Genomic DNA, 17161 nt, shown 5'->3' on the forward strand with positions numbered 1-17161 from the left:
TTGTCACCTTCAGTGTCTGTCCCCATTGTCCATTGCCATTGTCCATCCCCAGTGTCCACTGTCAGTGTCCATCCCCATTTTCCATCCCTGTTTTCCATCTCCAGTCCCATCCCCAATGTCCATCCCCAATGTCCACTCTCAATGTCCATCCCTGGTGTCCATCCCCAGTGTCCATCCTGTGTCCATCCCCATTTTCCATCCCCATTTTCCACCTCCAGTCCCATCCCCATGTCCATCCCCAATGCCCACCCTTGTGTCCATCCAATGTCCACCCCCAATGTTCACCCCGATTTTCCACCCTCCTTGTCCATCCCCATTTTCCATCCCCACTGTCCACCCGTGTCCACTCCTCTGTCCATCCCTATTTTCCATCCTAGTGTCCACCCCTGATGTCCATCCCTATTTTCCACCCCCAGTGTCCATCCCCAATGTCCACTCTCAATGTCCACCCCTATTTTCCACTCTCATTGTCCACCCCTGTGTCCATCCCCATTGTTCACCCCCATTTTCCATCCCCACTGTCCACGTGTGTCCACTCCTCTGTCCATCCCTTGTGTCCACTCCATTGTCCACCCCCAATGTCCATTCTCAATGTCCACCCCATTGTCCACCCCTATTTTCCATCCCCACTGTCCACCCCAGTGTCCATCCCCAATGTCCACCTCTGTGTCCACCCCATTGTCCCCCCAGTGTCCCCACTCCGTGTCCCCGTGTCCCTCCCGCCCCGAGGTGCCGGCGCTGTCCCTGTCCCTGCCCCTGTCCCTGTCCCTGTCCCTGTCCCGGTCGCTGTCCCTGTCCCTGTCCCGGTGCCGGTACCGGTCCCGGGCCCCCAGTGACAGACGCGGCCCCGCACGTGGCCGGTTCCGGGCCGGGAGCGGCGCCGGGAACTGGAGCAGTTCGTGGCCCCGGGGCCGGGGTTTGGCCCCGCCGGGACAGCGGCAGAGCCGGCCCGGGCGGTCCCGGAGCGGCGGAAGGGCCGAGCGGGGCCGCGGGGCAGAGCCGGGCCGGGCACGGGGCCGGGCACGGATGGGACACGGCACCGGGGGGACAGGGGGGGACACGGCACTGGGGGGGACATGGCACTGAAAGGGACATGGCACTGACGGGGGACAGGGGACTGAGAGGGGACATGGCGTGGGGATGGGGTCACAGCGCCAAGAGGGGGTCACACACTGGGGGGGCATCACTGTCCTGTGTGGGGACACAGCTGGGGATGGGGTCACAGCCAGCCCAGGCCAGGGACAGGGACAGGGACATCCATCCCAGGTGGGCACTGGGACCCCAGAGGCATTTGGGGACTTGGCTGGGGGTGGGGACACACAGTGGTCCATGGGTGACAGTGTTTGGGTGTGCCTGTGTGCCCAAGTTCATGGTGTCCGTGTCCCTGTGTCCCTGAAGGGACATGGGCAGGGACAGCTCCGTGGCATCCTCAGGGCCTTCCCACAGGGCTGAGCCCCCCTGGTGTCACCCACTGCCATGTCCCTGTCCCCAAGGGTTCCACCCAGTGCCATGTGGCCCTGTCCCAGCTCCTCCATCCTTGCCATTGTCACTGTCCCCAAAGGTTCCATCCCTACCATGTGTCACTGTCCCAGCTCCTCCATCCATTCCTGTGTCCTTGTCCATCTCCTGCCCCTGTTGTCACCTGCCTGTCCCCAACACTTGGTCCACTGCTGTGGCCCTGTCCCAGCTCCTCCATCCCTGCCATTGTCCCTGTCCCCAAGGGTTCCATCCCCGCCATGTGTCACTGTCCCAGCTCCTCCATCCACCCTGTCCCATCTCCTCCATCCCTGCCATGTCCCTGTCCCCAAGGGTTCCACCCTGCCATGTCCCTGTCCCGCTGTCCCTGTCCCCCCACCATGTCCCCATCCATGTCCCCGCGGGCTCGGTGGGTGCCAGCTCCCCGGGTGCCACCGCTCCCTGTGCCCGCGGGCCGAGCTGCCACCTCAGCCACCGCCACCTCTGTCCCACTGTCCCCACTCAGCGCCCCGCTGTCCCTGCCCTGTCCCCCGCTGTCCCTGCCCTGTCCCCCGCTGTCCCTGCTGTGTCCCCCGCTGTCCCTGCCCCGTCCCCCGCTGTCCCTGCCCTGTCCCCCCGCTGTCCCTGCCCTGTCCCCTGCTGTCCCTGCTGTGTCCCCTGCTGTCCCTGCTGTGTCCCCCGCTGTCCCTGCCCCGTCCCCCGCTGTCCCTGCCCTGTCCCCGCCGTGTCCCCCGCTGTCCCTGCCCCGTCCCCCCGCTGTCCCTGCCGTGTCCCCCGCTGTCCCTGCCGTGTCCCCCGCTGTCCCTGCCCTGTCCCCCCGCTGTCCCTGCCCCGTCCCCCGCTGTCCCTGCCGTGTCCCCCGCTGTCCCTGCCCTGTCCCCCCGCTGTCCCTGCCCTGTCCCCCCGCTCTCCCTGCTGTGTCCCCCGCTGTCCCTGCCGTGTCCCCCGCTGTCCCCGCCGTGTCCCCCGTGTCCGGCCGGGGTCCGGCGGGCCGGGCGCTGCCTAATTAGGGGGTAGGAGCGGAGCAGGGCGGCAGCCACGCACAGCTCGGAGCCACTCACTCATCCCACAGGAATCCTCCCCACGGGGAGGAGCGGCCCCGGCCCAGCGCCTAAAAGGGCCCCGCACGGGCCGGCTGCCCTCGGAGCCTTCCTGCGCCTTCCTCCTCCTCCTCCTCCTCCTCCTCCTCCTCGCGGCCGCAGCGCCATGGCAGGGCACGGCGCCAGCCTGCTCCTGCTGCTCGGGATGCTGCCAGGTAGGACCGGCGCCGGGACACCGGGGATGCTCCGAGCACCGGGCGGAGCGCGGGACGCGGCCCTGGGCACACCTGGGCACTGGTGACACCTGGGCACTGGTGACACCTGCAGCCACCACCGGCGTCCTTGTCACACACCTGTGACACCTTGGTCACACCTGGGTCCTGTTCACACCTGGGCACTGGGCACACCTGCAGCTCCTGGTGACACCTGGGCACACCTGGGCACACGCCTGTGACATTGGTCACACCTGCGGCCACCACCGAGGTCCTGTGGACAGCGCAGGTGGCATCGAGCCCGGGGTGTCACCGGGGCTGCCAGGGGGTGACAGCACCGAGGGGACCGGGACCCACCCAGGACATCCCCACGGGCGCCCGGGGTGGGAGAGGAGAGCCAGGGGTGGGGGCTGCAGGTGGGCGTCAGGGGGCTGCAGGCGGGGGGGTTTTAGGGTTGCAGGTGTGGGGTGTTTGGGGCTGCCAGGTGTGGGGGTTTTGGGGGTTTCCAGGTGTCTCAGGGCACAGGTTTGGGGTGTGGTGGCTCCCCGTGCTGCAGCTGCGGGGTCAGGGGTCTGAGGGCACAGGTTTGGGGTGCCGTGGGTCCCTACCCTGTCCCTGCACCCCCGAGTTTGGGTTCTGCCAGCTGTGGGGTTCAAGGTGTGTCAGGGCACAGGTTTGGGGTCCCTGTGCCCCATCCCTGCTCCGCGCGGGGCAGGAGCTGCAGGTGTGGGGCTGTGGGGCGTTCTGGGTGCTGTTTTGGGGGTGTCACTGCCATTTTTGGTGTGACAGTGCCATTTTTGAGGGGTGTCACTACCGTTTCGGCGGGGTGACAGTGCCATTTTGAGGTGTGACAGTGCCATTTTCGGGGGTGTCAGTGCCCTTTCGGGGGTGACAGTGCCATTTCAGGGGGTATCACTGTCATTTTGGGGTGTGACAGTGCCTTTTCTGGATGTGCCACTGCCTTTTTGGGGGGTGCCAGCGCCATTTCGGGGTGTGACAGTGCCATTTCTGGGGGTGCCAGTGACATTTCGGGGGGGCCACTGCCGTTTCGGGGGTGCCACTGCGTTTCTGGTGTGACACTGCCATTTCTGGGGGTGTCACTGCCATTTCTGGGGGTGCCACTGCCGTTTTGAGGGTGCCAGCGCCGTTTCGGGGGTGACGGTGCCATGTTGGGGGTGGCAGCGCCGTTTCGGGGGTGACACTGGCATTTTCGGGGGTGACACTGCCATTTCTGGATGTGCCACTGCCGTTTCGGGGGGTGACAGTGCCATTTTGAGGTGTGACAGTGCCATTTCTGAGGGTGCCAGTGCCATTTCGGGGGTGTCACTGCCGTTTTGGGGGCTGACAGTGCCATTTTTGGGGGTGCCAGTGCCATTTTGAGGTGTGACAGTGCCATTTCTGAGGGTGCCAGTGCCATTTTGAGGTGTGACAGTGCCATTTCTGAGGGTGCCAGTGCCATTTCGGGGGTGACAGTGCCATTTCTGAGGGTGCCAGTGCCATTTCTGGGGGTGTCACTGCCGTTTTGGGGGTGCCAGTGCCATTTCGGGGGTGACAGTGCCATTTCTGAGGGTGCCAGTGCCATTTCGGGGGTGTCACTGCCGTTTTGGGGGCTGACAGTGCCATTTTCGGGGGTGACGGTGCCGCTGTGTCCCCAGCTCTCCTGGTGGCCGTCAGGATCAACGGCAAGGGCCGGGAGGTTCTGTACCTGGCCAAGGGCGACTCGGTCAAGCTGGGCTGTCCCTACGTGCTGGAGCCCGAGGACAACGGCCCCCAGGGCGTGGGGATCGAGTGGATCCAGATCAGCCCCGAGAGACCCAGCCCCGAGAACGTGGTGAGGGGCCCGGGGGGCACGGGGGGCACGGGGGGAGCTCGGCTGGGAGGGGAGGGACAGAGGGACAGAGGGGACAGAGAGGGACAGAGGGACAGAGACGAATGGAGAGGGACAGGGAGGGACAGAGGGGACAGGGTGGGATGGAGAGGGACAGGCAGGGATAGGCAGGGACAAGGAGGGACAGAGTGGGATAGAGGGGACAGAGAGGGACAGGAGGGACAGGCAGGATAGGTGGGACAGGCAGGACAGGGAAGGTCAGGAAAGGCACGGAAGGACCAGGCAGGGTCTGGAAGTGCTGGGCAGGACAGGGACAGACAGGGACAGGAAGGACAGGGAAGGCTGGGGAGGGCAGGGCAGGAGCAGGCAGGGTCTGGAAGTGCTGGGATGGGAGGATGAAGTGGGACAGGCAGGGACAGGCAGGGACAGGCAGGATTGGGCACGGCAGGGAAGGACAGGCAGGCTCTGGAAGGATGAGGCAGGACAGGCTGGGATGGAGCCCAGCTGAGCAGGATGGACAGGCTGGACTGGGACAGGCCAGAGGGACAGGCAGGGACAGGGACAGGCAGGGACAGGCAGGGCAGGGATAGGCAGGGACAGGCAGGGACAGGCAGGGCAGGGATAGGCAGGGACAGGCAGGGACAGGCAGGGACAGGCAGGGCAGGGCCAGAGGGACAGGCAGGGCAGGGAAGGTCTGGCAGCGTCTGGGTGTGCCAGTCTGGGAAGGACCAGACAGGGCTGGGCTGGGCTGGGCTGGAGGTCAGCCAGGGATGCAGGGACAGGGACAGGCAGGGACAGGCAGGGAAAACAGGACAAGCAGGGACAGGCAGCAAAAGGAAGGAGCAGGCAGGAACAGGCAGGCCCAGAGCTGAGCCTAACCCTAACCCAATCCCAACCCTAACCAAGTTTAACCCTAACCCTAAGCCAACCCAACCAACCTTAACTCAAACCCAATCTAAACCCAACCCAACTAACCTTAACCCAATCCAAACCCAACCCAACTCCTAATCCTAACCAACCCAAACCCAACCCAACACCAGCCCAAACCCAAACCCAAACCCAAACCCAAACCCAACCAACCTTAACCCTAATCTAAACCCAACCCAAACACTAATCCTAACCAACCTAAACCCAGTCCAACCCAAACCCAAACCAATCTTAACCCTAACCTAAACCCAACACAACCCAAACCCCAACCAACCTTAACCCTGAACTAAAGCCAACCCAAACACTAATCCTAACCCAACCTTAATCCTAACCAACTTAACCAAACCCAAACCCTTACCAACCTTAACCCTAACTTAAACTGAACCCAACCCCCAATCCTAACTAATCCAAACCCAAACCCAACCAACCCAAACCCAACCTATCTAACCAATCTTAACCCTAACCAATCTTACCCTAACCAATCTTAACCCTAACTTAAACCGAACCCAAACTCAACCCAAACACAACCCAAATCCTAACCAACCTTAATCCTAACCTAAACCCAACCCAAACACTAATCCTAACCCAACTCAAGCACTAACTCAAACCCTAACCAACCTTAGCCTGAACCCAACCAAAACCCGACCCAAACCCAAACCCGACCCAAACCCAAACCCTTATCCTAACCAATCTTAACCCAACCCAAACCCTGACCAACCCAAACCCAACCAACCCAAACCAAACCATTATCCTAACCAACCTTAACCCAACTCAACCCAACCCAAACCAAAACCAAACCCAACCAACCCAAACCCAACCCAACCCCAACCCAACTCAACTCAACCCCAAACCAAAACCAAATCCAAACCCAACCATTATCCTAACCAACCTTAACCCAACTCAACCCAACCCAACCCCAACCCAACCCTTATCCTAACCAACGTTAACCCAACCCAAACCCAACTAACACAAACCCAACCAACCCAAACCTAACCCAAATCCAACCCCAACCCAAACCCAACTCAACCCAACCCAAACCCAACCCAACCCAAACCCAACCCCAACCAATCCAATCCCAACCATTATCCTAACCAACCCAACCCAAACCCAACCCACCCCCAAGCCCCGCCGCACCCCCGAGGTGGCGCTGACTGTCCCCGTGTCCCCGTGTCCCCAGTTCCTGTCCTACCAGGACCACCACGTGAACTACGGCAGCTCGGGGCTGCAGGACCGCGTGGCCTTCGTGCAGACGGACCCGGGCCAGCGCGACGCCTCCATCCGCGTGGCCGACCTGCAGGAGAGCGACACCGGCACCTACCAGTGCCGCGTCAAGAAGAACACGGTGGCCGTGCACGAGGTCATTGTCACCGTGCAAGGTGAGGGCGCGCCCGCCGTGCCGCCGCTGTCACCTGTCCCCTCCCCGAGGTGGCATCGGTTCCCTGTGGTGACGCTGGTGGTGTCACCTGTGCCCTTCTCGTGTGGCACTGGTGGCACTGACAGTGTCCCTGTCCCACTCCCAAGTCGCCTTCCTGGGTGGCACCTGGTGGTGTCACCTGTGTCCCTCTCGTGTGGCACTGATGGTGTCACCTCTCCCCTTCTCATGTGGCCTCAGTGGCCCTGGCAGTATCCTCTGTCCCACTCCCAAGTCCCCTTCCTGAGTGGCCCCTGGTGGCACTGGTGGTGTCACCTGTGTCCCTCTCATGTGGCCCTTGGTGGCCCTGACAATGTCCCCTGTCCCCCATCCAGGTGGCCCTGACAGTGTCCCGTGTCCCCCCGCCCCAGGTGACTCCTGCCCCCCCGCACTCCCAGGTGTCCCCTCTCCTGGGTGGCCCCGGTGACCCCGATGGTGTCCCCCTGAGTGGCCCTGACAGTGTCCCCTGTCCCCCTCCTGGCTGTCCTCGGTCCCTGTCCCCTCCCCGGTGGCTCTGACACTGTCCCTGTCCCCCCTTCTCCTCTCCTGGCTGTCCCTGCTGGTGTCCCTGTCCCTCCCTGTCCCCTTCCCGGTGTCCCTGTCCCTTGTCCCTGCTCCCCGGGCTGTCACTGTCGCTGTCCCCGTCCCTGTCCCTGCTGTTCCCTGTCCCCTGTTGCGCTGTCCCTGTCCCCATCCCTGTGTCCCCTCTCCCCATCCCTGTCGCTGTCCCTGTGTCCCCGTCCCTGTCTCCTGTCCCTGTCCCCATCCCTGTCCCTGTCGCTGTCCCCATCCCTCTCCCCTGTCCCTGTGTCCCCTGTCCCTGTCCCGACGCTGTCCCCATCCCTGTCACTGTTCCCTGTCACTGTGTCCCCTGTCCCCTGTCCCTGTTGCACTGTCCCTGTCGCTGTCCCCTGTCCCTGTCCCCATCCCTGTCCCCTGTCGCTGTCCCCTGTCCCCTGTCCCTGTCCCTATCCCTGTCCCTGTCCCCATTCCTGTCCCTGTCCCTGTCCCCTGTCGCTGTCCCCTGTCGCTGTCCCCTGTCGCTGTCCCCGTCCCTGTGTCCCCTGTCGCTGTCCCTGTCCCCATTCCTGTCCCCTGTCCCTGTCCCATTCCTGTCCCTGTCCCCTGTTCCTGTCCCCATCCCTGTTGCGCTGTCCCCTGTCCCTGTGTCCCCTGTCCTTGTCCCTGTCTCCCTGTCCCCATCCCTCTCGCGCCGTCCCCTGTCCTTGTCCCATCCCTGTCGCTGTCCCCTGTCCCCTCTCCCCTGTGGCTGTCGCTGTCCCGACGCTGTCCCTGTTCCTGTCCCCTGTCCCTGTGTCCCCATCCCTGTCCCTGTGTCCCCATCCCTGTCCCTGCCGCTGTCCCCTGTCCCTGTCCCTGTCGCTGTCCCCTGTCCCTGTCCCCATCCCTGTCCCTGTCGCTGTCCCTGTCGCTGTCCCCTCTCCCCTGTCCCTGTCCCCATCCCTGTCCCCTGTCCCTGTCCCATCCCTGTCCCTGTCCCCATCCCTGTCCCCTGTCCCTGTCCCTGTCCCCTGTCCCGACGCTGTCCCCTGTCCCTGTGTCCCCTGTCCCTGTCCCTGTGTCCCCTGTCCCTGACGCTGTCCCCTGTCCCTGTGTCCCCTGTCCCCGTCCCCTGTCCCTGTCCCCTGTCCCTGTCCCTCTCCCTGTCCCCTGTCCCCTGTCCTTGTCCCTGTCCCTGACGCTGTCACCCTGGTCCCTGTGTCCCCTGTCCCTGTCCCTGTCCCCATCCCTGTCCCTGTCCCCTGTCCCTGTCCCCTGTCCCTGTCCTGTCCCTGACGCTGTCCCCTGTCCCTGTGTCCCCTGTCCCTGTCCCCATCCCTGTCCCTGTCCCCTGTCCCTGTCCCTGTCCCTGACGCTGTCCCCTGTCCCTGTGTCCCCTGTCCCTGTCCCTGTCCCCTGTCCCGACGCTGTCCCCTCCAGCAGAGAAGCCGGCGGCCCCGCAGTGCTGGAGCGAGGGCGATGTGGCCGAGGGGGGCTCGGTGCTGCTGCGCTGCTTCAGCCGGGGGGGCACCGCGCCCCTCAGCTACCAGTGGGCAAAGCTGGCCGAGGGCTACGGGGGGGGGCGCCTGCCCGCGGGCACCCTGCAAGGTGGGTCTGGGGGCACAGAGGGCATTTGGGGGGCTCCGGGGGGGTTTGGGGCTGTCCCTGCCCGCGGGCACCCTGCAAGGTGGGTCTGGGGGCTCCGGGGGGTTTGGGGGGCTCCAGGGGGGGTTTAGAGGGTCCCTGACCTTGGGCCACCCTGCAAGGTGGGTCTGGGGGCTCAGGGGGGCTTTAGAGGGGTTCAGGGGGGTTTGGGGGGGGATTTGGGGAGCTCAGGGGGGTTAAGGGGGTTCAGGGGTGTCTCTGCCCTCTTGCACACTGCATGGTGGGTCTGGGGGCACAGGGGGGCTCAGGGGGGAGGTTGGGGATGTCTCTGCCCTCGGGCACCGTGCCAGGTGAGTCGGGGGCACAAAGGGCATTTGGGGGGTTCAGTTTAGGGGGGTTTTAGGGGGTCTCTGCACTCAGGGGTTACCCCCAAGGTGGGTCAGGGGGCACAAAGGGCATTTGGGGGGGTTCAGGGGGGATTTTGGGGGCTCAGGGGGGGTTTAAGGGGTCTCTGAGCTCGGGGACCCCCCAGGGTGGGTCAGAGACCCCCCGGGGGCTTGGGGGGGATTTGGGGACATCGGCCAAGGGGGGGTGAGGCCATGGGGGGCTCTGGGTGGGGGGTGCAGGGAGGGGGTCGGGGGTCGGTGTGTGCATGTCTGTGCGTCTGTCCATGTCCGTGTGTCCCTGTGTCCGTGTGTCCCTGTGTCCGTGTGTCCCTGTGTCCCTCTGTCTGTCCATGTCCTGCGTCCATGTCCCTGTGTGTCCATGTCTGTGTGTCTGTCCCTGTCCATGTGTCCCTCTGTGTCCCTGTGCCTGTCCATGTCCCCATGTCCCTGTGTCTGTCTGTGTCCCCATGTCCATGTGCCTCTGTCCCCGTGTCCGTCTGTCCCTCTGTGTCCCCCTGTCCCGTGTCCCCCTGCCCTCACCGAGGTGACAGTGCCACCCGTGCTGTGCCAGGCCGTGCCCCCGGTGACCTCCTGATCCGCAGCCTGACGGGCGCCCACGCTGGCACCTACCAGTGCCGCGTCACCAACCGCGTGGGCTACTCGGTGTGCCAGCTGACCCTGAGCCCGGGGCCGCGTGAGTGACACCGGGGACACGGGGGACACTGGGGACACCGGGGACATTGGGGGCACTGGGGACATTGGGGTGTGCCAGCTGACCCTGAGCCCGGGCCGCGTGAGTGACCCTGGGGGTGACACAGGGTGGCACCAGGATGTCTCAGCTCCCAAGGGTGGCTCTGGGGTGGCACCAGGGGTGGCTCTGGGTGGCATCAAGGTGTCCCTGAGTTCCAGGCTGGCACCAGGGTGGCTCTGGATGGCATCTGGGTGTCACTGGGTGGCCCCGCGTGGCACTGGGTGGCTCTGGGTGCCACTGGGGTGGCTCTGGGTGGCACTAGAGTGGCACTGAGTGGCATCACGGTGGCCCTGGGTGGCACTGAGTGGCACTGGGTGTCACTGGGATGGCCCTGGGTGCCCACTGGGTGGCACTGAGGTGGCTCTGGGTGGCACTGCGTGTCACTGGGGTGGCCCTGGGTGGCACCGTGGTGGCCCTGGGTGGCCCTGAGTGGCACCGTGGTGGCCCTGGGTGCCACCGCGTGCCCGGGCAGCCGGCGGAGGCCGGCGGTGACAGGCCGTGTCCCCGGCGCAGGCGGGCGCCAGGCTGGCATCATCGTGGGCTCCATCCTGGGCTCCCTGCTGCTGCTCAGCCTCCTGGGGCTGCTCATCTGGGCACTGATCGCCCGCTACCAGCGCAAGGAGTGCCAGCGCGCCTGCAGCGACTGCCGGTGCGTGCCGGGGCGTGCCAGGGGGTGGCACGGGGTGGCACTGGGCTGTACTGGGCTGTGCTGGGCACCAGAGACTGGCACTGGGCACTGATCACCCCCTACCAGTGCCAGGAGTGCCAGCGGGGCTGCAGCGACTGCCGGTGGGTGGCACTGGGTGGCACTGGTCTGTACTGGGCTGTGCTGGGCTGTACTGGGCATCAGTGACTGGCACTGGGCACAACTGGGCACAGCTGGGGACAAACAGGCACCACTGGGTGGCACTGGGCACCCTTGGGCACTGCCAGATGCCACCGGGCACCGATGGCCACTGCAGGCCAGCTCTGGGTGCCACCAGGCACAGCTGGGGACAAATGGGACACACTGGGTGGCACTGGGTGGGTGGCACCAACTACAGGGGGACACCAAGGGGTTCTGATGGGTGCCACCGGGCACCGGAGGGTGGCACAGGGCACTGAGGGACACCCAGGAGTGTCACCAAGCAGGGGTGGGTGGCACAGGGCGCTGATTGTCACCAAGGGGTGCCAGTGGGTGCCATCAAGCACAGAGGGTGGCACAGGGCACTGATGGTCACCAATGGGTGCCACCAGACACAGGAGGGTGGCACAGGGCACTGACGGTCCCCAAGGGATGTCACCAGGTTCAGGGGGTGGCACAGAGCACTCAGGGGCACCCAGGGGTGCCAGTGGGTGTCACCAAGCAGGGGTGGATGGCACAGGGCACTGACGGTCCCCAAGGGGTGTCACCAGGCTCAGGGGGTGGCACAGGGCACTGAGGGACACCCAGGGGTGTCACCAAGCAGGGGAGGGTGGCACAAGGCACTGAATTGTCACCAAGGGGTGCCAATGGGTGTCACCAAGCAGGGGAGGGTGGCACAGGGCACTGAGGGACACCAAGGGATACCAATGGATGTCACCGGGCACAGGGGGTGGCACAGGGCGCTGACGGTCCCCAAGGGGTGCCAGTGAGCGCCACGAGGCGGTGCCACCCCCCGCGGTGGCACCTGACGCGCTGTCCCCCGACGCAGGAGCAGCACGGGTGGCACCATGCCCCGGCCCTGCGCCGCCTGTGCCCCACCACTCGTACTCGCCGCATGGCATCAGCTACATGCAGTGCCAGCACGGCGACAGCGACGAGCGCGCGGCCGCGCTGCTCTGCAACGACGGCATGCGACACCAGGTGACCTGCCCCGCGCTGTGACACCGCGCGCAGCGACAGAACGACAGACAGCGACAGAACGACAGACAGCGACACACAGCGAGAGACAGCGACACAACGACAGACAGCGAGAGACAGTGACAGCGACAGAGAGAGCCGGCCCGCAGAAGTGACGGCAGGAGCGGCTCCGGAAGCCCAAAAAACTCAAAAAAGCTACAAAATCCCAAAAAATCAAACAGAATTCCTCCCAAAATTCCATAAAAATTGTTCAAAATCCCCCGAAATTCCTGTCCTGGAGCTCCCTCGCGGGGACACCGCGGGGATGGGGACAGGGACAGCGACAGTGACAGAGCGAGCCGGCCCGCAGAAGTGACGGCAGGAGCGGCCTCCGGAAGCCAAAAAGAGTTTCAAAATTCTACAAAATCACACAGAATTCCCCCCCAAAATTCCATAAAAATTTTCAAAATCCCCAAAAATTCCTGTCCTGGAGCTCCCTCGCGGGGCCACCACGGGGATGGGGACAGGGACAGCGACAGTGACAGAGAGAGCCGGCGCCACAAAGTGACGGCAGGAGCGGCTCCGGAAGCCAAAAAAACTCAAAAAAGCTACAAAATCTTAGAGAATCCCATAAAATTTCTCCCAAAATTCCATAAAATAGTTCAAAATCCCCAAAAATTCCTGTCCTGGAGCTCCCTCGCGGGGACAGGGACAGCGACAGCGACACTGACAGTGACAGAAAGAGCCGGCCCGCAGAAGTGACGGCAGGAGCGGTTCCAGAAGCCCAAAAAAAAGCAAAAACTTCAAAATCAAACAGAATTTCCCCCCAAAATTCCATAAAAATTTTCAAAAGCCCCAAAAATTCCTGTCCTGGAGCTGCCTCGCGGGGACAGGGACAGCGACAGGGACAGCGACAAAGAGCCCGCACAAAGTGACGGCAGGAGCGGCTCCAGAAGCCCAAAAAAGTTTCAAAATCTTAAAAATCCTACAGAATTCCCCCCCCAAAATTCCATAAAAATTTTCAAAATCCCCAAAAATTCCTGTCCTGGAGCTCCCTCGCGGGGCCACCGCGGGGATGGGGACAGGGACAGTGACAGAGAGAGCCGGTCTGACAGAGAGAAGTGACGGCAGGAGCGGCTCCAGAAGCCAAAAAAACAAAAAAGCTACAAAATCTTAGAGAATCCCATAAAATTTCTCCCAAAATTCCATAAAATAGTTCAAAATCCCCAAAAATTCCTGTCCTGGAGCTCCTCGCGGGGACACCACGGGGACAGCGACAATGACAATGAGAGCCGGCGCCACAAAGTGACGGCAGGAGCGGCTCCAGAAGCCAAAAAAAAACCCCAAAAAGTTTCAAAATCTTAAAAATCCTACACAATTTCCCCCCAAAATTCCATAAAATAGTTCAAAATCCCCCAAAATTCCTGTCCTGGAGCTCCCTCGCGGGGACACCGCGGGGACAGGGACAGGGGACAGAAAGAGCCGACCCACAAAGCGACGGCAGGAAGTGACTCAAGCCAAGCCCAAAAATCCCTAAAACCGTTCAAAATCCTACAAAATCCTACAGAATTCCCCTAAAATCCCATAAAATCCTTGAAATTCCCCAAAATTTCCCTTCCCGGAGCTCCCTCACGGGGCCACCGCGGTGACAGTGACAATGACAGTGACAATGACAATGAGGGCAGGAGCGGCTCCCACCGCCCCCCAAAAAACCCCAAAAACCCGAAAACGCCCCAAAATCCCCGCCCCGCTCCGCTCTCCCCTGGTTTTGTTGCTTTATTTGGGGTTTGGCCCCTTTTTTTACGCTTCCCCCCCAAAAAAAAAGTCCCAGTTCCCATCCCCCATTCCCAGTTCAATCCCAGTTCAATCCCAGTTCAATCCCAGTTCCCATCCCCCATTCCCAGTTCATTCCCAGCTCCCCCAGTGCCCCCTCGCAGCCCCCCCGCGGTGTCATTGTCACCTCTGTCACCCAAAAGCTCCGCCCCCACCTTTGGGGTTTTTTTTGGGGTTTTTTTTGGGGTTTGAGGAAAAACGAACCCAAAACCAGGGGAAAAAAAAAAAAAAAAAGTGGAAAAAAGGAAAAAAATGAAAAAGGAAACGGAATAAAATTGAGAGAATTGAGATGGGAGTGGCGTGACAGGGGACAGAGGGTCAGAGGGACAGGGAGGGGACAGAGGGGACAGAAATGGCGAAAGGGATGGGGACAACAATGGGGACAGACCCCTCCTGTCCCTGTCCCTTTGTGTCCCCTCTTGTCCCCGTCCCTGTCGCGACACTGAGACCCGCCGGGGGGCGGAGCCAGCAGGGGTGTGGTCATGAAGGGGGGCGTGGTTAATGTTAATGACGTAGTTGGCTCCGCCCCCGTGGAGAGCCCGTAACGGCCGCCAGGGGGCGCTCGCGGCGGTTGCCGGGCAACGCAAACATGGCGGGGCAGGTGGGGGAGGGGAGGGGGAAAATGGGGGAAAAAAGGGGAAAAAGGGGAGAAAAGGGGGGAAAAGGGGGGAAAATGAGGGAAAAGGGGGGAAAATGGGGGGAAAAGGGGGGGAAACGGAGCGGGGAAAAGGGGGAGGAAAGCGGGGATAGGTGGGAGGGAAGAGGGGGTGAAACGGGGGGGAGAAAAGGGGGGACAGCAGGCCCGGGGTCGCGGGGGAGGGGCCCGGGGGGGGGTCCCGGCTCTCAGCGGCCCCCCCCGCCCCTCCCCCTCCCCAGTACGAGGACGCCTTCAGCCCCCCCCGCCTGCAGTGCTGGACCGTGCCCCGCCCCCCCCCGAAGGTACCCCCGAGCTCGGCCTTGACCCCAAAACCCCCGGCCCGCAGGGGGGGCCCTGACCCCCCCCCCAACCCTGACCGGGACCCCCAAGGGTGGCCTGGACCCCTCCTCAACCCCAGCCCTCTGAGACCCCCCAGCCCCAGCCTGGACCCCCAAAACCCCTTTCCAGGACCCCCAAACCTCATCCCAGGACCCCCAAATCCCTCCCGGGCACCAGGACCCCCAAACCCCATCCCAGGACCCCCCAAATCCCACCCCACGACTTTCAAACCCCCTCCCGGAGCCACCAGGACTCCCCAGCGCAGTTCTGGTCTCCCCAAACCCCATCCCCGGGACCCCCAAACCCCTCCCTGATGATACAGGAACCCCCTAAACCCCACTCCAGGACCCCCAAAGTCCCCCAAATCCCCCCCCCCGGGGTCACCAGCCCCCCAGCCCAGTTCTGTCCCCTCCAGGACCCCCCAAACCCCACCCCAGGACCCCCAAACCCCTTCCCAAGTCCCCCAAACCCCCTCCCGGGGCCAGCAGCCCCCCCCCAGTCCAGTTCTGACCCCCCCCAAACCCCCACTCCAGGACCCCTAAACCCCCCTCCCGGGGTCACCAGTCCCCCATAGCCCAGTCCTGACCCCCCGGGACCCCCCAAACCCCCACCCCAAGTCCCCCAAACCCCTTCCCAGGACCCCCAAACCCCCTCCCGGGGGTCACCAGCCCCCCCCCCGGCCGGTGCTGACCCCCGCCCCCCAGCTGCCCGCCCCCCGCCCCCCCACGCCGTTCATCGCCGATGACCGCGGGCACCTCCTGCCGCACGCGCGGCGCTCCCAGGTGAGCCCCGGGCACCGCGGGGACCCCCGGGCCCCTCGGGGACCCCCCCGGGCACCTCGGGGACCCCCGGGCCACCCCCGCGCTCTGCCCGCCCAGGGGTCGCCCTGGGGGACGTTCCTGGGGACGTGGGACATGCCAGCCCGGGTGCCCCCCGCCCGCCTGGACCTGAGCGCCCGGGAGCCCCGCGCCGCCGAGAGCCTGCGGAGGGGCCAGCCCCGGGAGCTGCGGAGAGCCTGCAACGGCCTCCGGACACGTGTCACCGGCAAGGTGACACCCTGGGGACACAGCTGGGGACATGGGGACACACAGGGATACACGGGGACACAGCTGGGGCCAGCCCCGGGAGCTGCGGAGAGCCTGCAACGGGCCTCCGGACACGCGTCACCGGCAAGGTGACGCCCTGGGGACATGGGGACACACATGGGGACATGGGGACACACCTGGGGACACAGCTGGGGATACAGCTGGGGACATGGGGACACACCTGGAGACACACAGGGACACAGCTGGGGCCAGCCCCGGGAGCTGCGGAGAGCCTGCAACGGCGTCCGGACACGGGTCACCAGCAAGGTGACACCCTGGGGACACAGCTGGGGACACACAGGGACACAGCTGGGACATGGAAACACACCTGGGGACATGGGGACACAGCTGGGGACACACAGGGACACAGCTGGGGCCAGCCCCGGGAGCTGCGGAGAGCCTGCAACGGCGTCCGGACACGCGTCACCGGCAAGGTGACACCCTGGGGACACACCTGGGGACATGGGGACACAGCTGGGGACACACCTGGGGACACAGCTGGGGACATGGGGACACAGCTGGGGACAGCTGAGACACACCTGGGTACACCGGGGACACCCCCAGGGCTCAGGGAGGGGCGGGGCAGGGGTGGCACAGAACAGACGGGAGAGGGGACAGGGACAGGAATGGGGGACACAGGGGCACGGGGGTGTGGGGATAAAGGGGACACAGATATGGGGGACATGGAGATGAAGGGGGGACCCAGATACGGGGGCTGTGGGGACAAAGGGACATGGGGATGGGGGCAGGGGGATGTGGGGACAAAGGGACAGTTTTGGGGGACACAGTTTTGGGGGCGTTCCCACCAGGAGAGCTCCCAGGCCCTTTTGGGGGTCCCCAGCCCATGTCCCCTCCCTGGGGACCCCCCCTGACCCCCCTCCCTCCATCCCACAGCTGCAGAAACCCTGGGACACGGAACCTTCTGGAAAGGACCAGGGGGGTCCCAGCGGGGGGCTCCCCCCACCCTGAGACCCCAAAACCTGGGGACAACCCTGAGGAGGGACCCTGTCCCCAAAATGCCCCCGGGGAGGAACCCTGTCCCCTAAGTCCCTACGGCTGGGGACCCTGTCCCCAAAATCCCCCCGGCTCCTGAGCCCCTGCAGGTGGCTCTGCTGTCACTGTCCCCTCCCCTGGGGACAATCCCCCCCCAATCCCACACTTCCCCCCCTCAGGGGGGCACAGGAGGGTCTGGGCCCCCCAAAAAGGGGAAATAAAGGCTGGGAAATGCAGGAAATCCTTGGAATGAGCCCAAATCCATTCGGGGTTCAGGGTTTGGTTCCCTCCTCTTCCTCCTCCCCGATCCCAGGGGAGGATTCTTAATTAGGAAAT

General features: G+C 63.9%; 2 protein-coding genes across 3 annotated transcripts; both read left to right on the forward strand.

Moving 5' to 3' along the window:
* Positions 1 to 2682: 2682 nt before the first annotated feature.
* On the forward strand, positions 2683 to 12041 carry VSIG8 (V-set and immunoglobulin domain containing 8). Its single transcript, XM_064401357.1, is given in 8 exon segments — positions 2683 to 2731; positions 4297 to 4559; positions 6661 to 6859; positions 8839 to 9003; positions 9958 to 10080; positions 10651 to 10786; positions 11811 to 11856; positions 11858 to 12041. Coding segments are annotated over 8 exon segments (1107 nt in total). The 3' UTR covers positions 11984 to 12041.
* A 1861-nt stretch (positions 12042 to 13902) lies between these two features.
* On the forward strand, positions 13903 to 16998 carry CFAP126 (cilia and flagella associated protein 126). Of its 2 annotated transcripts, XM_064401764.1 has the most exons (5): positions 13905 to 14372; positions 14648 to 14710; positions 15452 to 15529; positions 15626 to 15796; positions 16727 to 16998. In XM_064401764.1, exons 1-5 carry the CDS (start codon positions 14361 to 14363, stop codon positions 16799 to 16801), a joined length of 399 nt encoding a protein of 132 aa, XP_064257834.1. In that variant the 5' UTR covers positions 13905 to 14360; the 3' UTR covers positions 16802 to 16998. The 2 variants fall into 2 exon arrangements, with proteins under 2 accessions (XP_064257835.1, XP_064257834.1); XM_064401765.1 differs by lacking the exon at positions 15452 to 15529 and having other exon boundaries at positions 13903 to 14372.
* Positions 16999 to 17161: the final 163 nt, after the last annotated feature.

The sequence above is a fragment of the Passer domesticus genome, chromosome 32 (assembly GCF_036417665.1).
Source record: "Passer domesticus isolate bPasDom1 chromosome 32, bPasDom1.hap1, whole genome shotgun sequence".
Lineage (NCBI taxonomy): Eukaryota > Metazoa > Chordata > Aves > Passeriformes > Passeridae > Passer > Passer domesticus.